The following is a 19,285-nucleotide window of genomic DNA, read 5'->3' as shown; positions in this document are numbered from 1 at the left end:
CCCTAGGCCTCTTGGTTATTCAGAAGAAGTTGTTAAAAGATTTTAACATATTTGACCCGTGATCTTGAAAATGGTTGAAGGTCATTTATTTGAACAAACTTGGTAGCCCTTCATCCCAGCATGCTTCTGGCCAAATATCATTACCCTAGCCCTTTTGGTTACTGAGAAGAAGTTGTTTAAACTTAAAAGCTGACGACGGACGGCGGACGGAGGACAGACGCCGCTCCACAGCATTAGCTCACTTGGCCCTTCGGGCCAGGTAAGCTAACAAGTGATAGGGAATTTGAATACTTATAATCAGTTCAAGAAAATATCAAATCGATAAAGAATCCTTATACATGTGTTTGATGCATTTCGCAAAAAAGTAAAATTAGCCTCAACCCTTAAATACATAGTGCATTTGGTCAGGTCAACTGCTGTACCCGAGAGGAAACGGCTTTTGTCACGTATACAAAACATTTACCGTTCGGAGTTTGGAAACGATCAATCCGGAACGGCAGTATTGCATGATGGGATTGAGGATTATCAGACTTGCTAAAGTTTGTGTTCTCAAAGGAATAACCTCGATTTTGTTCATGATCTCTGTGGTCTAATGCAACTTCAGCTCTCGCAACAAAGATTTGTAAGGTGCAGAGTAGGGATATTTTACCCTGTTAGCTTGCTTGCTATAAAACTTAACAGGTTATTGTTTAGAGAGACAGTGTATTACCTGGATACCTTATAACTATAGACATACATTGTTACAGAAGCACGAAAAGTGATATAACATAAAACAAGTTAATTGTTTAATTCGATTTATTGCAGCATGGTATCATTACCAGAATGGGGGAGGTGAATATGAACTGGTGTACATAAGACGCATGCCAGGTATACGTACATGTAGTTGTATCTCTGTCACTGACAATGTGGCTGTACCCTGATCAACTCACAACAGTGTTGTTATACATCCGGGCACATAGACCAGCTTCTCACGGTATCCAATATGTATGCCACCTGTCTTTGCTCACCTAGCATACACAGATGGAACACACCGAATCTGAACCTTGAACACATGGAACATAATGTCTTGAAATACATGAAGATAAAAAGTATCAATTTAAAACAAAACCTGTCATACATTAGTCAGGTTAGTCAATACTCAATTCAAATCAAATCCACATACTTCTCAATCAAAATGTGTGTAAATAAAACTGTTAAAATGTATCTTTCTCATTTTGAAATCAGTTAAATTATGAGAAAGTATCTGCTTTGTTTCACTGTGGTGACAATATTTGATTCATAACTCAGTATTGCACACAAATAAACCGTTTGTTTATGAATGGTAGGCATGCGAGAGGAAGGTGAGTGAACAAATGGATATTGTATACAATGTAATAATTGATGGGTAATTGATGTAAAAACACAATGTCATTATTCAATATAATAATTACAAATGATTGATAATGTTGAATGATTAATGTAACATCAAGATATTTTCAAACAAATCTGGCATTTAATTCTCAAAAAAAATCTTTATCTGGTCCATGGAATGTAGACTTCATACACAGCAGGCAATGCTTAGAGGGGGTAGGTACGGAGCAGGGGGGTAAGAGGGGTACACTTGGAGGGGGTAGGTACGGAGCAGGGGGTAGGTACGGAGAAGGGGGGTAAAAGGGGTAGTAACGGACAGGGAGGGTGAGGGGTAGTAACGGACAGGGAGGGTGAGGGGTACACTTTGAGGGGGTAGGTAAGGAGCAGAGGGGGAGGCTTACACTTTGGTTGGTGAGGGTTAAAGGCATTCTATGGATATCTGGGGTGGTGAGGGGTACACTTGGATGGCATGAAAATATGCTGGAGGGTTGAGAACAGCAGGATTATAATATATTCCTAGTTCTTTTAGAGAGCCATGAAACAAGATCATTTAAAATATTTAGCAAAAACATATCTATAAAGTCACACGAGCTTAAACAACAATGCAATTTCCTTAATAAAAATATATTATAATCATGGGCTTTACAAAATCAATGTTTAACTTGGTAACAGTTCGTTAAGCACTTGTGCCAATATTATGTACATCTAAAGCAAAACAAATTGTTAAATATAACTGGATAAAACACATTTGATCTACAACTACAATGAATATGGCACACAAACATAACTTTCAGTGACGACCATTCACATCTAAACTTACACAAGTAAAAAATAAAAACTTCAACAGGAAACAACAACAACAGTGGAGTGCGATGGGTTTTATAATAACACACATTATTTTCCAACAAGTAGTACATACCTTCAACACTTTACATTTAGTACACACCTGTTATTTTCTTACAACTTGTACAAACCTGTTATTTTCCTACAACTAGTACACACCTGTTATTTTCCTACAACTAGTACACACCTGTTATTTTCTTCAAATTCTACACACCTGTTATATTTTACAAATAAGTAGTACACTGCCTTATGTTGCAATAAAATTGGATTTCTTGGAGCACCATTTTTCTATTTTGGTTTCTGTAATATTTCTATTTTGGTTTCTGTAATATTTCTAGATTTGTTTGTAAAATTGTACATGTAGTTAACTTACAAACCATGTTTAGTTACATTATCTACACATAGATTTTAAAGGACCTGTCACATGACAAACAACAATTTTAGGCTACAGGCAATCTCCTGTGGAAGACTTTTCTTGTAAAATATTGCTTTTCATACAGATAACCTAAAAGTTATATGTATTTTCTCATCAACTTGTCCACCTCCATTGTATACGTATCTGGATATAGAAGTTTTCTCTAGTGAACTCTAGTACAGGTTATACACTGTTTAACTACAATAGTGAACTTCAGTATAGTTCATTCAATGCTGGAAGTAGTTACACTATCTATCCGGAGTAATTGTGGCTTTAAGTCAAGTTCACTAAAGTATATTTCAACGCTAGAAGTAATTACACTGTCTATCAGGAGTTATTGTGGCCGTGGACTGTTATCAGGAGTTATTGTGGCCGAGGACTGTTATCAGGAGTTATTGTGGCCGTGGACTGTTATCAGGAGTTAATGTGGCCGTGGACTGTTATCAGGAGTAATTGTGGCCGTGGACTGTTATCGGGAGTTATTGTGGCCGTGGACTGTTATCAGAAGTTATTGTGGCCGTGGACTGTTATCAGGCGTTATTGTGGCCTTGGACTGTTATCAGGAGTTATTGTGGCCGTGGTCTGTTATCAGGAGTTAATGTGGCCGTGGACTGTTATCAGGAGTTATTGTGGCCGAGGACTGTTATCAGGAGTTATTGAGGCCGTGGACTGTTATCAGGAGTTATTGTGGCCGTGGACTGTTATCTGAAGTTATTGTGGCCGTGGACTGTTATCAGGAGTTATTGTGGCCTTGGACTGTTATCAGGAGTTATTGTGGCCGTGGACTGTTATTGTGGCCGTGGACTGTTATCTGGAGTTATTGTGGCCTTGGACTGTTATCAGGAGTTATTGTGGCCGTGGACTGTTATCAGTAGTTATTGGGGTCCTGGACAGTTATTGTGGCCGTGAACTGTTATCAGGAGTTATGGTGGCCGTGGACTGTTGTCAGGAGTTATTGTGGCTGTGGACTGTTATTGAGACTTACACTTGCTATCAGGAGTTATTGTTGCCGTGGACTGTTATTGAGAATTACACTGTCTATCAGTAGTTATTGGGGTCCTGGACAGTTATTGTGGCCGTAGACTGTTATCAGGAGATATTGTGGCCGTGGAATGTTATCTGAAGTTATTGTGGCTGTGGTCTGTTATCTGAAGTTATTGTGGCTGTGGACTGTTATTGAGACTTTCACTGTCTATCAGGGGTTATTGTGGCCGTGTACTGTTATCGAGACTGACACTGTCTATCAGGGGTTATTGTGGCCGTGGCCAGTTATTGTGGCCGTAGACTGTTATTGAGACTTACACTTGCTATCAGGAGTTATTTTTGCCGTGGACTGTTATTGAGGCTTAGACTGGCTATCAGGAGTTATTTTTGCCGTGGACTGTTATCGAGTCTTACACTGTCTATCAGGAGTTATTGTGGCCGTGGACTGTTATCGTGAGTATTTGTGGTATACAGTGGATCACTTTGAAATGCATTCACACAACATTCACTGAAATAATATGAAGACAACAACGTTATCAAAAGATCCAAAAATTCTATAAGATATGCATGGTAGGTATTAAGTACAAAATGTTCTACTGATTAAAAAATTTAGATTTTTTCTAACTTTGGTCACAACCATCTTTGTTTCTTGAATGTCTGATGAAAACCAAGGCACAAACCCATAAATACCAATTTACAAAAGTATTTATAAAATCAAGTTCTTCCTGCTTAACGTAATAACCTACAATGAAGATTACAGAGTTATGTCCCTTACACAGTGATTGAGGCATGGATTCATCTTACCTAGGTAAGTTGAAATAATTTTTGAATTGAGATTCGATTATAACTTTAGTATCTATTATTATGTTCTGCTATAACATACAGAGTTCATAGGAGTTTCAACTTCTTGCTCAAAATATACCAATAATGTACATATACAAATGGAGTACGATAATTTGTTAATCACTATTAAATTTCCTGAAGAAACTAACTTGGATATCATTCAAACTCTTCACTTGAAACTTATTTTCGTCATCATTCTAAAACATGCCAAATTTGCATATCACAATTTGGGAAACAAAGAAATTCAAACATGTAAAACAATCAAATTAAAAATATTTGGAGAGAAAATCAGGACGACTTTGAGTGCAGCAGTAGATTTAACCACATGTGAATTATAAATTGAGTATATTAAAAGGAGATCAATTTAGTTTAACATATTCTTTAAATTTAACTCTCAGTAATGAAACAGTTATTTTAAATGAGTAATATACATGTAAATTATGAGATTACTAAATAAAAATTGTCTAAAAAATTATTAAAAAAAAACATTAATAAAATTGTTAAAGATCAGCTATACTTCAGCATGGTGAAAAAAAATACCAAATGACTTTATTTCTATGATTTATAAAACAATTTCATAAGAATTCCTAAATGTTTCTAGTAATAAAATTCCCCATCTCAAGTCCTTAGTCAAAGATTTGTAGTTTTTATATTGAAACAGAGAAAAAGAAAATCATACAAGTGGGTCCCGAACACCCGTACTAACATACATATACATGGCATCACTCAAATGATAAATTTAGTCAAATAGAGATTAAAAACATTTAAACATCTCCCTGTAAATTACATTTTATACAGGTAAATCAATCAATAATGAATACTATCAGGATTGCCATTATGATCGATATAACTGCCTTTATCATCTAAGATTTCTACATTCCTTGTTGGATGGTTCCCGTGTATGACTGTTGGCGGGTACGTTGTACATGTAGCTACCAATCACTGGATAACACTGACGTAGACAGCAGCCGTGCGAGTAAATAAATCTCTCTCAAATAATGCAGTTGAGTATCACAAAAACAAGTCAATAATTTAATGTGTTCACTACATCACAACTGATGGTCACATCTTTGTTTGTATCTTGGCAAGTTCCTCTTTGATCCTCTTCTTTGCCACCGAGAATCTGAAATAAATAATTGTGCCATGCTAGTTTGTGAATATCTATACTTCTCTAAGTAATTTATACCACATCAAAATTATTCAATCTTGCAAGTGTACAATATTGCTCTTAAAAAATGTGGCGTGTACTTAAACACAGAATTTACCCAAAGATATTTTTAGACATTTTATAAGCTTTTACACCCAACACAAACAATCTGTACATGGCTAGCAAGCTATTATACCAAATTTAAGTCCTATACATAGCTAACCAGGCAACACTCCAAAACCTTATTCACAATTCTTTTCATAGCCGAAACATTTCACAACTAGAAAATATTTGTAAAACATGTTTCTCCCACAACCAATTTAAGTTTCCTTACTCTCGACTCATTGGATAAACCAGCTAGGAGTTGGTAACCATTTTTGGCTACCCACTGGTGGGTGGCACCCTAGACGTGATTTCATTGATCGATTTTCTAATCATGACGTCGAGTAACAATGTCTTGCGACGTCATCTTCAATTGTGACGTCATAGTGCATTGCAACTGTTTCCCAGACTGGAAACAAGAATGATTTGTTCCCAAGAGAAACGTTGGGTTTCCTAGATACCTTGATATAATATCTAAACGTTGTAGGAGAAACAGGTCCCCGACCTCGTTATGATTGATTCTCCTATTTATCTAACTCACGTTAGTTAGTTTTCAAATTGTTAACGACACTCAGTAAACCTCGTGTCTTCATCCAAATTGAAGATTAACTAACTTGAGTAAGATAAACACGATAACCAACCACCACTTGTTGGGGAACCTATATATATATATATATGATTATTCCCACTTTGAAGAAAATAAAGGTAAAACAAGAAGTCTAACTAAAGAAATAGAGCTAAACACAGGGACCTACATGTCATATGATCACGTAGTTCTGTTGAAGACCTAGGTATCTCCATATAAAGCTTGATTACTGCGGGACTTGTGGTATCTGAGATAGAGCTAAATGTCAAGGTGTAGTACTGACTGACGAGCAGAAAAGACCAACACGTAATGCCTCTTCACTAATGTAACAGAAGCATGATAATTGTGAAATTTACACATCACAACATATCCCAATTTTTAAGCACATATTAAGCTTACCTTGCTCGGATGTTCTGTATATCGGTCTCCTCATCTTTGATAAACTTTTGGAGGATGCCCCGCAGTACTGGCTCTGGTATAGAGAGCAGCTGTTCCACCTATGTGAACAAACAGCACGTATAACCTACACCTTCCTTCTTTGTTAACCTTTCATATCAAAAATCTGATGTTTTCTAACAAAATTTGTGCACAGTTGACCTTTAATCTCAACTTCTTCCATCAAGCTTTTCCCTTTCCTTTCTGATCCCCCAATCTTACTTCCAATCTACATAAAGTTTACTGATGTATATACTATCCGTAACTATTCAATCGCCTTACTGTTCTCTGGTAATTAGCCCACATGTTACCTACATTATGTTGTTTTTTTTCTAAACATTTTCTTCAGTTGATAGGTATGGATTATGAAAAGATTCATGTAACACAACCAAAAAGTGTTTATATGTGACGTTTCGATGACTAGTATGGTATGCACTCTGTCACCTTCATCAGATAAATGACCAGTGAAGCGTATGCACACAAAAGTGTAAAATATGTACGAGTTGTCCACAAATCGATGTCGATTCAGCTACGTTGTAAGCATATGTACAATTAGTGGTTATATATGTACCAAAATGACTCGATTCAGCTACACTTTATTTAATACTTGGTCATAGATGTGCAAGAGTCTATGAGCCCCCTCATCTCGATTCAGAACTGGCCCACTGTGGCGTATCCAGATGGCTTCCTCTATCTGCCGCTTGAACAGATTGCTCTCTCTGTCCAATACCTTGGAGTTATCCCACATGACATATTAACACTTTTTGGTTATGTTACATGAATCTTTTCATAATACAATATGTGTTGTCCTTATCTTATATATGACTATTATCTAATCCTCAGTCTGACCATCACTCTAGATCTAATCTTTACATGTTCACTTCTTTTACATGTTCACCTCTTCCTGGTCTACACATGACCTCATCACCCTTTCCTGTTCCCAAAACTGTTAACACTAAATCCCTAATCTGTTTGCATCTATTGCCACACTCTTTGTATAGCACTATTCCCATGCATTCTCTACTATACCACAACACTACAGCCCTAATCCAATTCATCCCTACCTCACCATATCACTTGTGCCCCCTTTAACCTCGCCCTGCCTATATCACCTCAGTTAGATAATGTTTGTACCTCTTGTGGTAATCGTGGTTCCGGTTTTGGCACAGGTTCCTCTACCTCCTCCTCCTCCACCACTACATCCGGCACTGCCAGCTGGACCAGGGAAGTCTTCCTGGGTGTGGCCACCTTGTCTCTCAGGAATATTTTGGCCTTTGAGACCTCATCAGGTCCTAGTGCCACCCTCTCCAGCAGCGGAATGTCAGTGTCTCTCAGAAGCTTCTCTCCTATCACAAAACATGTAACCTATTAGATGTCTGGATGCTGTGTACCTCAGAAGCTTTTCTCCCATTAGAAAACACATTTATTAAGATGTCAATGTCCCTAACAAGCTTTTGTTGGATCACAAAACACATATAAAGATGTGTCAAGTTTTTTTATAAGGCATCATAGTTAAACATCACTAAACATATAACAATGAGTACTTAAAGACAGGTATTTACTCAGATCACAGTTGACAAAAGATCCTGTATTCTTACTTACCTCCATTTTCTGTTACTAAATATAATGAGTATTCATTTGGCTGGTTCTCAATCTGAATTATAAAAAAATCAATGAAAATATTAAATCAAACTTTAAACACAATTATGCTTTCTGCTTCCTGTTCTAGATGCATGTAAGATAGAACTGAAAATGGAAATTAGGATTTAATATCCTTCACCACTTTTTAAATATAGTACATGTACCGGGTATATTAAAAGACTGCACCTTGAACTTCTCGAGCAGTGTTTTGATGACGTCTGGCGTGCTGTATGTACTGTCCACGGTCACACTGGTACAGCTGCCCATTACTGGTGTGAACACCCGTGTCTGAAACACACAAACATAGGAATACAGAAAACAGCCAGGATAACAGTACACAGACTGCTACCAGCATGAACACTCGAAACACATGTTTATACAGGACTATTCAGAGAAACAACCAAAGCCATGGCATACCACCATCAAATGCATACTTACATACACTACCTATAATGAATCAACTTCGATTTTTGAACGCACCAATCAAATTACGCTCTGATTTAAACAAAGTTCATTGTACATTTTTAAGTCAGGCTTTGCATGCTCCTTTCCATATTCCCAGGGCTCTGATGTCTCGAATGTGTTAAGATAAAATGTCAAAGCTGTGGCACTGATGGCACTGACATATAAGTTGAGAACAGAAGGTAAGATATATTACATCAAAGTTGTAGATGTGACCATTGATGGATGCCCGTTTCCACTTGTTGGGTCGCGAATCTCCCCGGTATGCCACTGTGTTGAACTTTTTTATATTCTTCCTTCGCATCACCACCCCATCAGGCGGGGTCTGTATAATGCTGTCGTCAAAACCTTTATTGGCATGGCTGGGGGATGACGGCTCCTCCAGGGACAGTTTCTGTAAGAACACAAATTGTAATCTATCTATCACAATACATAAATCTAACCTTGTCTTACTTTATTGTCAGCTTCACTTATGTAAGATGAAACATTGTTTCTTTGTCAGCTAGTATGTTGTACAGGTGGTAAGATAATACATTAATTCTTTTTCCCCCATATAACTGATGACATACAACATTCATGGGTTCTTCCATGTTTAACCACCTATTATCCATTTTGTTAAACTTTAGTTAGCCATTTACGGTAAATATTATTCTCAAATCCAATTCATCTGTAAAAGTTCTGAATTATACAGTACCTTATAGGAAATTAGATTGATGGAAATGTTATCAGGATTATAATCTTAATTACATGTACAACAATTATAGGTTATTAAACAGCCATTTCAATAGTCTTTACTAAATCATATCCCGAGACTCCCATATCAACCCCAAGGCTGATATCATACGAGTCAAGAGTTGATATAGGGATAGGATATGGAAATGACCAAACTGTAACATAAATATAATGAACGAGGAATGAAAATAGAATCTGTAATCATTTTTGGATATTCCTGGTGTACTAAGGTTCTCAGTTTGAGATAATGCTACCTGATGACTGTATTACTAAAAGGTCTGTCAAAGTTAACGGTACATACAGGCAGATTCTCCAACAGGTCGGGTACCCGTGAGGAGGTAGACCGACTCGGCTCCTCTGCAGCCTGAAGGAAGCTATTATTGTTGACATGGTTGTCTCCCTTGCCTTGGTGGACGTCCCCGGGGATGAAGCTGTGCCGCCAGTTAGTCTGGTGCAGATTGGAGGGCACATTGTCACAGCGCTGTAGCTGTATAGGTTTAAAGATACCCCAGTAGATCCTGAGGGGGCCCTGTATGACTAGGTCAGGACTGTTCTGTAACATACAACACACAATCAATGCTACAGGATCCCACAATTAATTTTGGCAAATTTCCCATTAAATTTCCCATTAAATTTACCAAATTTTTGCAAAGTATGCACCAGCAAACATGATGACAATTTCGCATACAATAGAATGTTAACAGCATTGCAAAAACAACTTTTCTCTATTAGGGTAACTACTTGTGTAGCACTACATATCATATACCTATACAGAGTAGTAATATTGCAGGTATCAAATCACTAGTTTTTTTAGTGGCCCATAATCATTCACATTTGCAAACCATACAATTATACGTACATTAAATCAGGTACTATAATACTTATATACTCTTCCTAAAACTCCTCACTCTATATATAGACATATACCATAGTAAATTATAAGAATACAGACGTTCAAAAGAGGAATTACCTGTGAGGTTTTCTTAGTTGAAAAGATTATGGTTAATTGGGACATTAAATCTGAAGTTAAATAGAGCAATTATGATTACTTTTATAACTCAGCCTCAGTGAGATACAGCTGTATTATCAGTATACCACCCATCAGGGGGCACCATTAATCTACAGCTAGGCTCAGATGTTGAACAGGAGTATTAGTTGATGTAATGGGTTCTAGCTTGTTACTGCTATCTAACTACACTTAATCAAAAATGCTGTACAGTATTTACTTGTGTATAAATTTATTACAACTAAGATTGGATGTCCCTTAAATTATAAACTTATCTAAAATGTCAGCACTGATATGCACAATATAAACGAAGATCTGTAAATGTTGACGTACATCAGATGTATGTTACCAATACATGTAATGTTGACATGTACAATTTGTAGTTATTAGGCACATAGAGTTACCAGTATGTAGTATATACATATCAATATATATTTTGTATGGAGTATAACCCTATGGATTTACCAGTATGTATACATTCTGCTNACCATTGATAATGGTCAATCCTGTTTGTAATCCCGCTGGTGACCGTTTGACCACTGGCATTCGAGGTTGTTCAATATTTGTCCACTGATATGTTCAGAAGTCAACACTGAGATCAAGATAGTACACAGCCTCCAGTGAATGACCATACACCAATCAATTATCTATGTGACTTACGGCCTATTTAGATCTAATCCTGCTAGTACCAGATTTTCTAAAATGCTCGAGATTAAAGATTACATTCAAAGACCTTTGATAATGCACTATAGAATATTACATGTTGACCATTCAGCTTTGACCCTTTGTGTTATTTGTTATGTATTTATAATTAGAGCGATAGTTTGCCCCCCCCCCATACATGGTGAGATTGTGTGTATATATAAACCTTGTAGATTTATCAGTATGTTTGTGTATACTCGGTTCCCCTGCTTGTTGTACATGTAGCAACAACAGGTTGTCTACAATATAATCTGTTTCAGCATAGTCCAGATATACCAAAAATACAGGTGCTGCGGCGTTCTTAACTCTTTTTTTATACATTTGAAAACCTGTGTACCTAATCATGTTTTAAGTGTTCAGGGCTAGGGTTTAGTATTCAAATAAAATACCTATTTGTAGATGTCCTAAACAGGAATTTGGTTATAATTACAATCAGTATTATTGAAGTTATCAGAACAGGTAGACAATGACAGCTATATACACCTGTATACAAGTGTATTACATTACAACATTACACAACTCTACTAACAAATTTAGATCTTGGACTAACAATTGCAAGACCATGCTCAGTGCACAGCGGGCATAGATATGCCCACAATACATACGGGTGATTTGAAAATAAGGGACAATACAGGTCACAACTGACTATAAGGACGCAGCATTAATTTTAGGATTGCTTTGTAAATTATGATTCTGATATTAGAATTACACGGTTTCAACAATGACCATTCTGTTTCAAATGTAATTTAAAAAAAAAAAAAAAAAAAAAAAAATGCAAAGTGTCAAACTTAGAACACTTGTGATGCTTTCTCGTAACAATGGACAAACAATAAATAAATTTCAAAATATTGAAATGAATCAACAAAAACTTACACCCAGACAAACTTTGATATGAAAAGTAACAAAGAGCCATAACTCTGTATACATTGATGCATGAGACCTGATTTCAGTATGTGATGCTCTAGCATTCCAAGAGGTCATACAAAATTTCATAATTGTAGGTCAAGGTGACAGTACTAGTGTATTTATACAGGATATGCCCATGGCAGAGAGACACATGGACTGACAGAGTATACACCTATATGTCAAGTCCCAACCAGTAGTACTATTGGGGGACTACATGTAGCTAGCCTCCTTGTATATAATTACATGTACTTACTGGATTGGCTGTAAGATATAGTTAATTAACTAGGCTGCAATTACTATGTTGGCTGTAAGATACAGTTAATTAACTAGGCTGTAATTACTATGTTGGCTATAAGATACAGTTAATTAACTAGGCTGTAATTACTGTGTTGGCTGTAAGATACATTTAATTAACTAGGCTGTAATTACTATGTTGGCTGTAAGATACTGTGTTGGCTGTAAGATACAGTTAATTAACTAGGCTGTAATTACTATGTTGGCTGTAAGATACAGTTAATTAACTAGGCTGTAATTACTATGTTGCCTGTATATGCAAGATACAGTTAATTAACTAGGCAGTAATTACTATGTTGGCTGTAAGATTATGATATTGACTGTAAGACACTGTTGATTAAATAGGCTGTAATAACTATATATGTTGGCTGTGAGATACAGTTAATTAACTAGGCTGTAATCACTATGTTGGCTGTGAGATAATGATATTGACTGTAATATACAGTTAATTAACTAGGCTGTAATTCCTGTTGGCTGAGATACAGTTAATTAACTAGGCTATAATTACTATGTTGGCTGTAATAACTGTGTTGACAGTAAGACACTGTTGATTAAATAGGCTGTAGTCACTTACTGTGTTAGCTGATAATGATTGTTTCTTCTTTCCTTCATAGAAGTTGTTAAAATCTTTTATCTTCTGCAGTAGCTCTTGTCTGTAAAGAACAAAATAATTAACTGTATTATTCAACAGCAGTGTACTGGACCTTCAGTGTAAAACCAAGGTCAGGATTCAGGAAGTTTCCAAATTTCAAAACGTATTTAGTAACACGTTATAAAGTTGAAGAATTACAAATGTCCAGTATACCTTGCGGACCATGCCAGGTAATCATCCTCTATGTCAAGTGGAGAGGCCATGTCAGGTGTACACTGACCTAGCCCCGCTAGCAATAGTGATCACCTATTACAAACACAAATGCCACTATAATCAATCTATACAGGCAATATCCGGCGAAGTCAAGGCCACATATACTTGAGTAAGTCACAGGTAATCCCTTTAGTCTGGAATGTGTGTACAATGTCACTGGTGTGTTACAATTTGGATACACATACCTCCTGTGAATTGTGTTATTTTTCTGCCTTTAAACCACAACAATGTAAACAGAGAGGTGAATCTACTGGAGTCTGTGGCTTCCTACAGTAAGTCTGTAGTATATCCTTGTGTGTCAAGTCCTTCATAAACACAGCTCACTGGAGTAGAACTTGTAACACGCCTCTTAATGTCAATGCCATACCAATTTAAATGACATATTTATATGCTATAGATGATCACAAGGTGAACTGGCCCGAATCCTCCACAGATGGTTTATATATATAGGTGATGACTGGCCATAGCGTATTCACTATAGGGTGTTGGAGCCTCCACAGATGGTCTATAGCTAGGTGGGAGTCGAGCTGTGTCTAGAGACTACTTGATTTTTTTAAACCAGCTAAATCATAATTCATAATCAATGTGTTCTGGGCAGACAAGCCTCCTTGGCACCAGCTGTATCCTAGATATGCATTTGTCCTTATCCGAGGCGGTTATCAAACCCTTCCACAAATAGACTGCCAGGTACATTGTACCAGCCTCCGTAGCCTGTTTATTTATACAACTATGGTATGGGGAATATGGCAGCTGTCCCGAACGGTTAGCAGCACACTGTGAAGTAAATAAAACACTCAAGAAAAGTATGGGACTCAAAATTAAATATATATTTTTACACATATATATACCAATTTCCTATCTGACTTCCGATGACCACAAAATATATTTCAGAGAAAGACAGCCAGAGTAGATCTCAAATAGTATCAAGGTATTCGTTCTACGTTTGTGTACAACAACCCATTACGAAGGCAGATAAGCAGGACTGCACTTAAATTACAACCCATGTATGTACGTGGAATCGGCATGGACTTAATACCTCATTTAAATGTTTGAAGGGTCACAGCTTCGAACTCTGTGAGTTGGCAAAACACACTCCTATTAGTGGTAGGCAATAAACAAGTGTTGTATACAGTACTCATGGCTAAATGGATATGATTGGTGACCACACAGTACACTGGCTTAGTTCCAGCGACTTTTAATACAAACATCCTCGTGTTATTTCTCAATGAAAACAGCCTAACAATCACACTCTCCTCCGGCAGAAAAGGAGGCATGTAATTATTGTGACATGGATGCCAATTTTGTGTACTGCAAGTCTAAAGTCAAATGTGTCTGTGTGATAAAAGGATATCATAAGTGGTTAAGTAGATAAATAGCTACTCCACATATATATACTGAACATACAGGGAATTAATAAACATCTACACTTACTACCCTAAACATTCAGTTCTGTGATAAGCACTTAATGTCTAGATTGCAGTCCTTGTGTACACTGTACCAGTAATGCAGGTTACTACATATATACTTATAGAACACTGATGGATGGACATGTATTCCTTATATCACAATGAACTTATTTCATAAAACTACCAATAATCAGTTATGCGTTACTGCCATTAGTATATATTTGTAAAGAGACAGACAAAGCAAGGGTCGATCGATATTCATTAATAAACATTGACCCAGAACAGACCTGCCACACCTATTATACATCTACATGTACCCGGATACAATATACATGCATGTAGCTGTTCCCATCCAACTATAGCCCCACCCCTTAGTGGCGATTTAACTTGTATTTTAAAAGGATATATATACAAGTGTACACATTATTTATTATGTCACACATATCCTTTCAAAAACACTAAAAACCGGTTAAGAATACTTGTTAAGTATCGATCCAAATTTTGCACAGAAACTCACAATATATCAGCCTATATGTTTTACCTTTGAAATCAGCAATATACACACTTTATATATTTTGACACATAGTTAATCCCCCATTAAAAATTGAATGGTTGAAAAGTATGATAATCTTTCGAAGATGGTAAATTTGTAACCTGAACTTCTAAGTACAGATGTAATATATTTCATTTTTTAATTCAAATTCAAAATTTTAAAATTTTATTTGCACATTTGTAAAGTTCTGCAAAGTAATAAATTTAAATAGCATAATTAAATCATTATCAGTCAGTTCTAATATTGACTCAAACAAACAAATTCTCTTGAACGATTGCTGTATTGTTATAGTAAATATACAATACTAACTTAATTACTTTTATGCAGCAATTGTTTGATATTCTATAAAACTAAACACTTAATTTGATACTTTGTATCCATACAAGATCATGAAAAAAAGTACCTATATCTCTGGCTGAAAATGATTTATCTATCTATAAAATTACTTTTTGTAGAGTATATTTAGTGTTGGTAGGAGAGGGCAAATAAACAACATTTTTAGAATGGCCCAGTTATACACATTGATACATGTACTTACAGGCTTAAAAATTGTATACCAATCCTTCAGCATAATCAATCTATTTGAAAAAAAAACACTTTTGTTTAATCTAATACAATTTATATTGTATACATGTTGTACATAAGATTTTAAGTTTTTAAAGATTTTGCTATATCACACATATAAAGCATTGTAAAATTGAAGCTGCAACTTTCCCACTTTTGTGTTGCTAAAGTGGTTCTGGTTAGTTTGCAGGTAAATTGTATTATTTAATGTACATTTTCCCCAGATAAATGTGCCAAAAAAAATCAATGAAAATGTCAGATTAACAACCAAATATAACTTTGATGAAATTATTATTTGAGAGGTTGTGAATCATCTCGATAATTAAAACGAAATGGCTAGAAGAAGGAACAAACTAATATAACAGCAGGGCCGCCCCTAGCTAAACATTGTACAAATACTTATAAGGGAGGTAACTCCAACAGGCATACCCATTCATAGATACACATGCAGTTATATTCCCCAGTCAAATGTCTGTAAGGCGAGGATAAAACCTTTTACTTATCTACCTTTTGATCCATGGATAATTTATAGCCTTTTGTGATGTTTTGGTTAAGTGATATACTAAAACTATCTCAGACATACATGTAATGTATCCGTTAAAACTTACAATAGGCCTGTACAAAGGCTTCTTGTAGACATCTTTATATTTATAAATGTGCCGAACTAGTAGGAGTAATCGGTATGCGTAATGGTCAGTTGTAGAGTAAAAGTCTAACACGCTTTCTCATGTTCACCTGAAGTACCGTCCAGTCTACTTAGTAAGCGCATATCCTACGTGCAAGTTAAAATTACAGTTCTTCTTTCGATTTTGCGTTAGGCATACTGGATACCACTGTATACCACTGTATACCACTGCAGTTAGACATCGTAATCAAAGAAACACACTTTTATCGAAGGAACGTCACATTTATGATGTGACACATATTACCAGATTGTCAATATCGGGAGCAGGAACCTACATGTTAGTAACTGTTATGTAGGCTACATCGTAATAAGTGAGGAGCATGATTTGACAAGTGTCAACATCATCAAAACTACTTACAAAAGCACGTGCACTGCTATTATATACCGTATGTTTTAATAAGGGTCATTAACGCTAAAACAAGACAATGAAGAAGCTGATTTAGTCACCTGGGAAGCTTCTTGGATGTCATCCTTCACCTGCCAAATCGACCAGTTACTCCATCAACACATGGTAGACACTGACCTCTAACGGGTCTAGCTGTCTCCATCCTCTATTTCCTGGTAAGGGGCGTTACTCGTATTGAACTACATGTATATTTGTTACTCGTGAGTTGCCACTGTACTGGCACATTTGTCTAGATATTGTGCGGCATACGTGTATTTAACTACCGTAATTACACATAGTTGTGGAAATATCATATTAATACATTATAAAGCTTCATTTGAATGAAATCAGTGTGAATAAAATTTAGATATTCTACTTTGAATTGATTTTCCCAGATCACACAAGTCAGGCCAACACAGAGAAGCAACGTTTAATAGGATGGATGATGGACGCAGGCAATTACTTGCCACTATGTCCATATTTTATTATATAACAATTTTAATTTTAAAAATCACTCCCGTTGTAAATATCACTGGCCGACCTCGTAATGTGGAGGTGCACGTGGAAAAGTCGACAGAAAATAAACTCGGAGTGTAGAATCTTAGAACCTATGGAAAAACCTGGTCACCAAAAAGAAATAACTGACCATTAAATTAATGTGTAAAAGTATGAGAATTTGAAACTAATTTATTATATTAAATGCAGGCTGTGCCATTATAAAACAACGCACAGGTCTATCTCGTGGGAAGCTGCACGAGGAAGGGTATAAGCGGGGTTGTATACGTAAATAAGTAGCAAGGGTGCCTATAGATGTGTTAAGACAATAAAAAAGTATCACGACATCGTCATAAACTAGGGAATACATGTCGTTAACCAGTGTACACTATATATGTTGCAGATATTGACGGCGCTACGTCCCTCTGTACGATGATTATCCAATAAACTTACGTTTCAGAATCAAACTGTGGTATAGACGATAGCTCCTCTAGGTCTGGCTCCACAGACGGTAATACAGTCTGACTAGAACACACTTTTGGCTTCCGACGAATCACTTCTGATTTTTTTGCATTCATGTGAACTTCGTAAACCATTTTTGGGGCGAGGGAGGGCAGCTCCTCGTTATACAGAGTTCCGTGGTCACCGCTCTTTCTGTAGTTGGCCGGAGAGTGGACATTTGATCCATAACCAACCATCTGTGGTCCGAACAGTGCAGCATAGCACGGTCGATGACAATACGGCAATCCCTTGTGCTGAAATTATATTTTTAAAAATCTCAATGGAATACGAAGTATGCCGTGCACGGTTTGCAGAAAAAGAGTTACTTATATTCCGTAAAATATGGTGCAATAGGGTAAACAAAAATGTTTTATTTTGTATTTCAATCATTCTAATCAAACTGTTGTCGTGTTATGCAAACAGGCCAGACCGTGAATCGAACCCGGGACCTCCAAAATATCGACGGTTTGATACTAACCAATATTGAACTAGATCTGGTCACGCGGTCAAAACCCGCTACAAGGAAACTTGCAATAATATAAATGATACAACAAAATCAAAAAAAATTATCCGAGATCTGTTTAGAGGTTGTTTTTTTTTTTTTAATATAAAAATAATAAAAGAATACAATTTATGACAAGTAGGAAGGAATTTACTGTTATTTTTTCTGGAAGTTTTTTTTATATTTATTTTGTCTACTGTATAGATTGAGCACACATCCTGATTAATTAGTTCTTGTCTAAACAAAAATGGACATTCAAACTCTCTGGTCGGCAGTAAAATAAGGAGAGGGAGGTTGACAAAACCTATGTTTTTTTTATCTGGTCTAATTTGTTATATTACATCAAAATACTTTGTCTTATGCGGTGAACAACCAGTTTTTCTGTCCCCGGTATCACAGTAAATATGATTTGCCGAGCACTGTCTGTCGCCTAATAGAGTTGTAGAACACTTAGCTATAAACTCTAAGGCGAGGTGCCCGTACACGCTACATGATTCAGACAACAAGCAGGTAGTAATCAATGAGTTCCAATCGTACAGCAAGCACGTACTGCTCAGCCCATCCATCGATTTCCAGCAGATAATATAGGCATATAATAGGCACTGATCTAAACCAATTCTGCAAGAAAGCTTTCTCGTCGGCATTCCTTGATTCAATTTAGGGTATACTGTCCTATTCCAAAGAAATACTGACTGAGTTAAATCTACGTGCTATAGGTTTTATATATGAATATTGTTTTATCGATTTCACACAAATCTTTGACGGAATGCCTTCCGCATCTGTTCGCCTCCGATGAAGACAAAATGATGAAGGATTACACTCATCGCTTTAAATATCATTAACCACATTCATTGTCGCCAAAAACTGTGGACATGTTATAA

General features: G+C 36.4%; 1 protein-coding gene across 1 annotated transcript in view; it reads right to left on the bottom strand.

Annotated features, from left to right (window-relative positions):
• Positions 1–3,959: 3,959 nt before the first annotated feature.
• LOC110453012 (ras association domain-containing protein 2-like) overlaps positions 3,960–19,285 on the bottom strand; it is a 42,003-nt gene continuing 26,677 nt past the window's right edge. The window contains exons 3-11 of the mRNA XM_021501815.1: positions 17,855–18,156; positions 13,023–13,101; positions 9,842–10,093; positions 9,005–9,202; positions 8,533–8,634; positions 8,308–8,359; positions 7,840–8,051; positions 6,670–6,767; positions 3,960–5,558 (exon numbers count right to left, since the gene is read on the bottom strand). Coding sequence (XP_021357490.1) covers positions 5,498–5,558; positions 6,670–6,767; positions 7,840–8,051; positions 8,308–8,359; positions 8,533–8,634; positions 9,005–9,202; positions 9,842–10,093; positions 13,023–13,101; positions 17,855–18,156 — 1,356 coding nt within the window. The 3' untranslated portion in view covers positions 3,960–5,497. The remainder of the gene's footprint in view (positions 5,559–6,669; positions 6,768–7,839; positions 8,052–8,307; positions 8,360–8,532; positions 8,635–9,004; positions 9,203–9,841; positions 10,094–13,022; positions 13,102–17,854; positions 18,157–19,285) is intronic.

Source organism: Mizuhopecten yessoensis, unplaced genomic scaffold (genome assembly GCF_002113885.1).
Source record: "Mizuhopecten yessoensis strain PY_sf001 unplaced genomic scaffold, ASM211388v2 scaffold7055, whole genome shotgun sequence".
NCBI lineage: Eukaryota > Metazoa > Mollusca > Bivalvia > Pectinida > Pectinidae > Mizuhopecten > Mizuhopecten yessoensis.
This window is presented reverse-complemented; position numbering and strand designations above follow the sequence as displayed.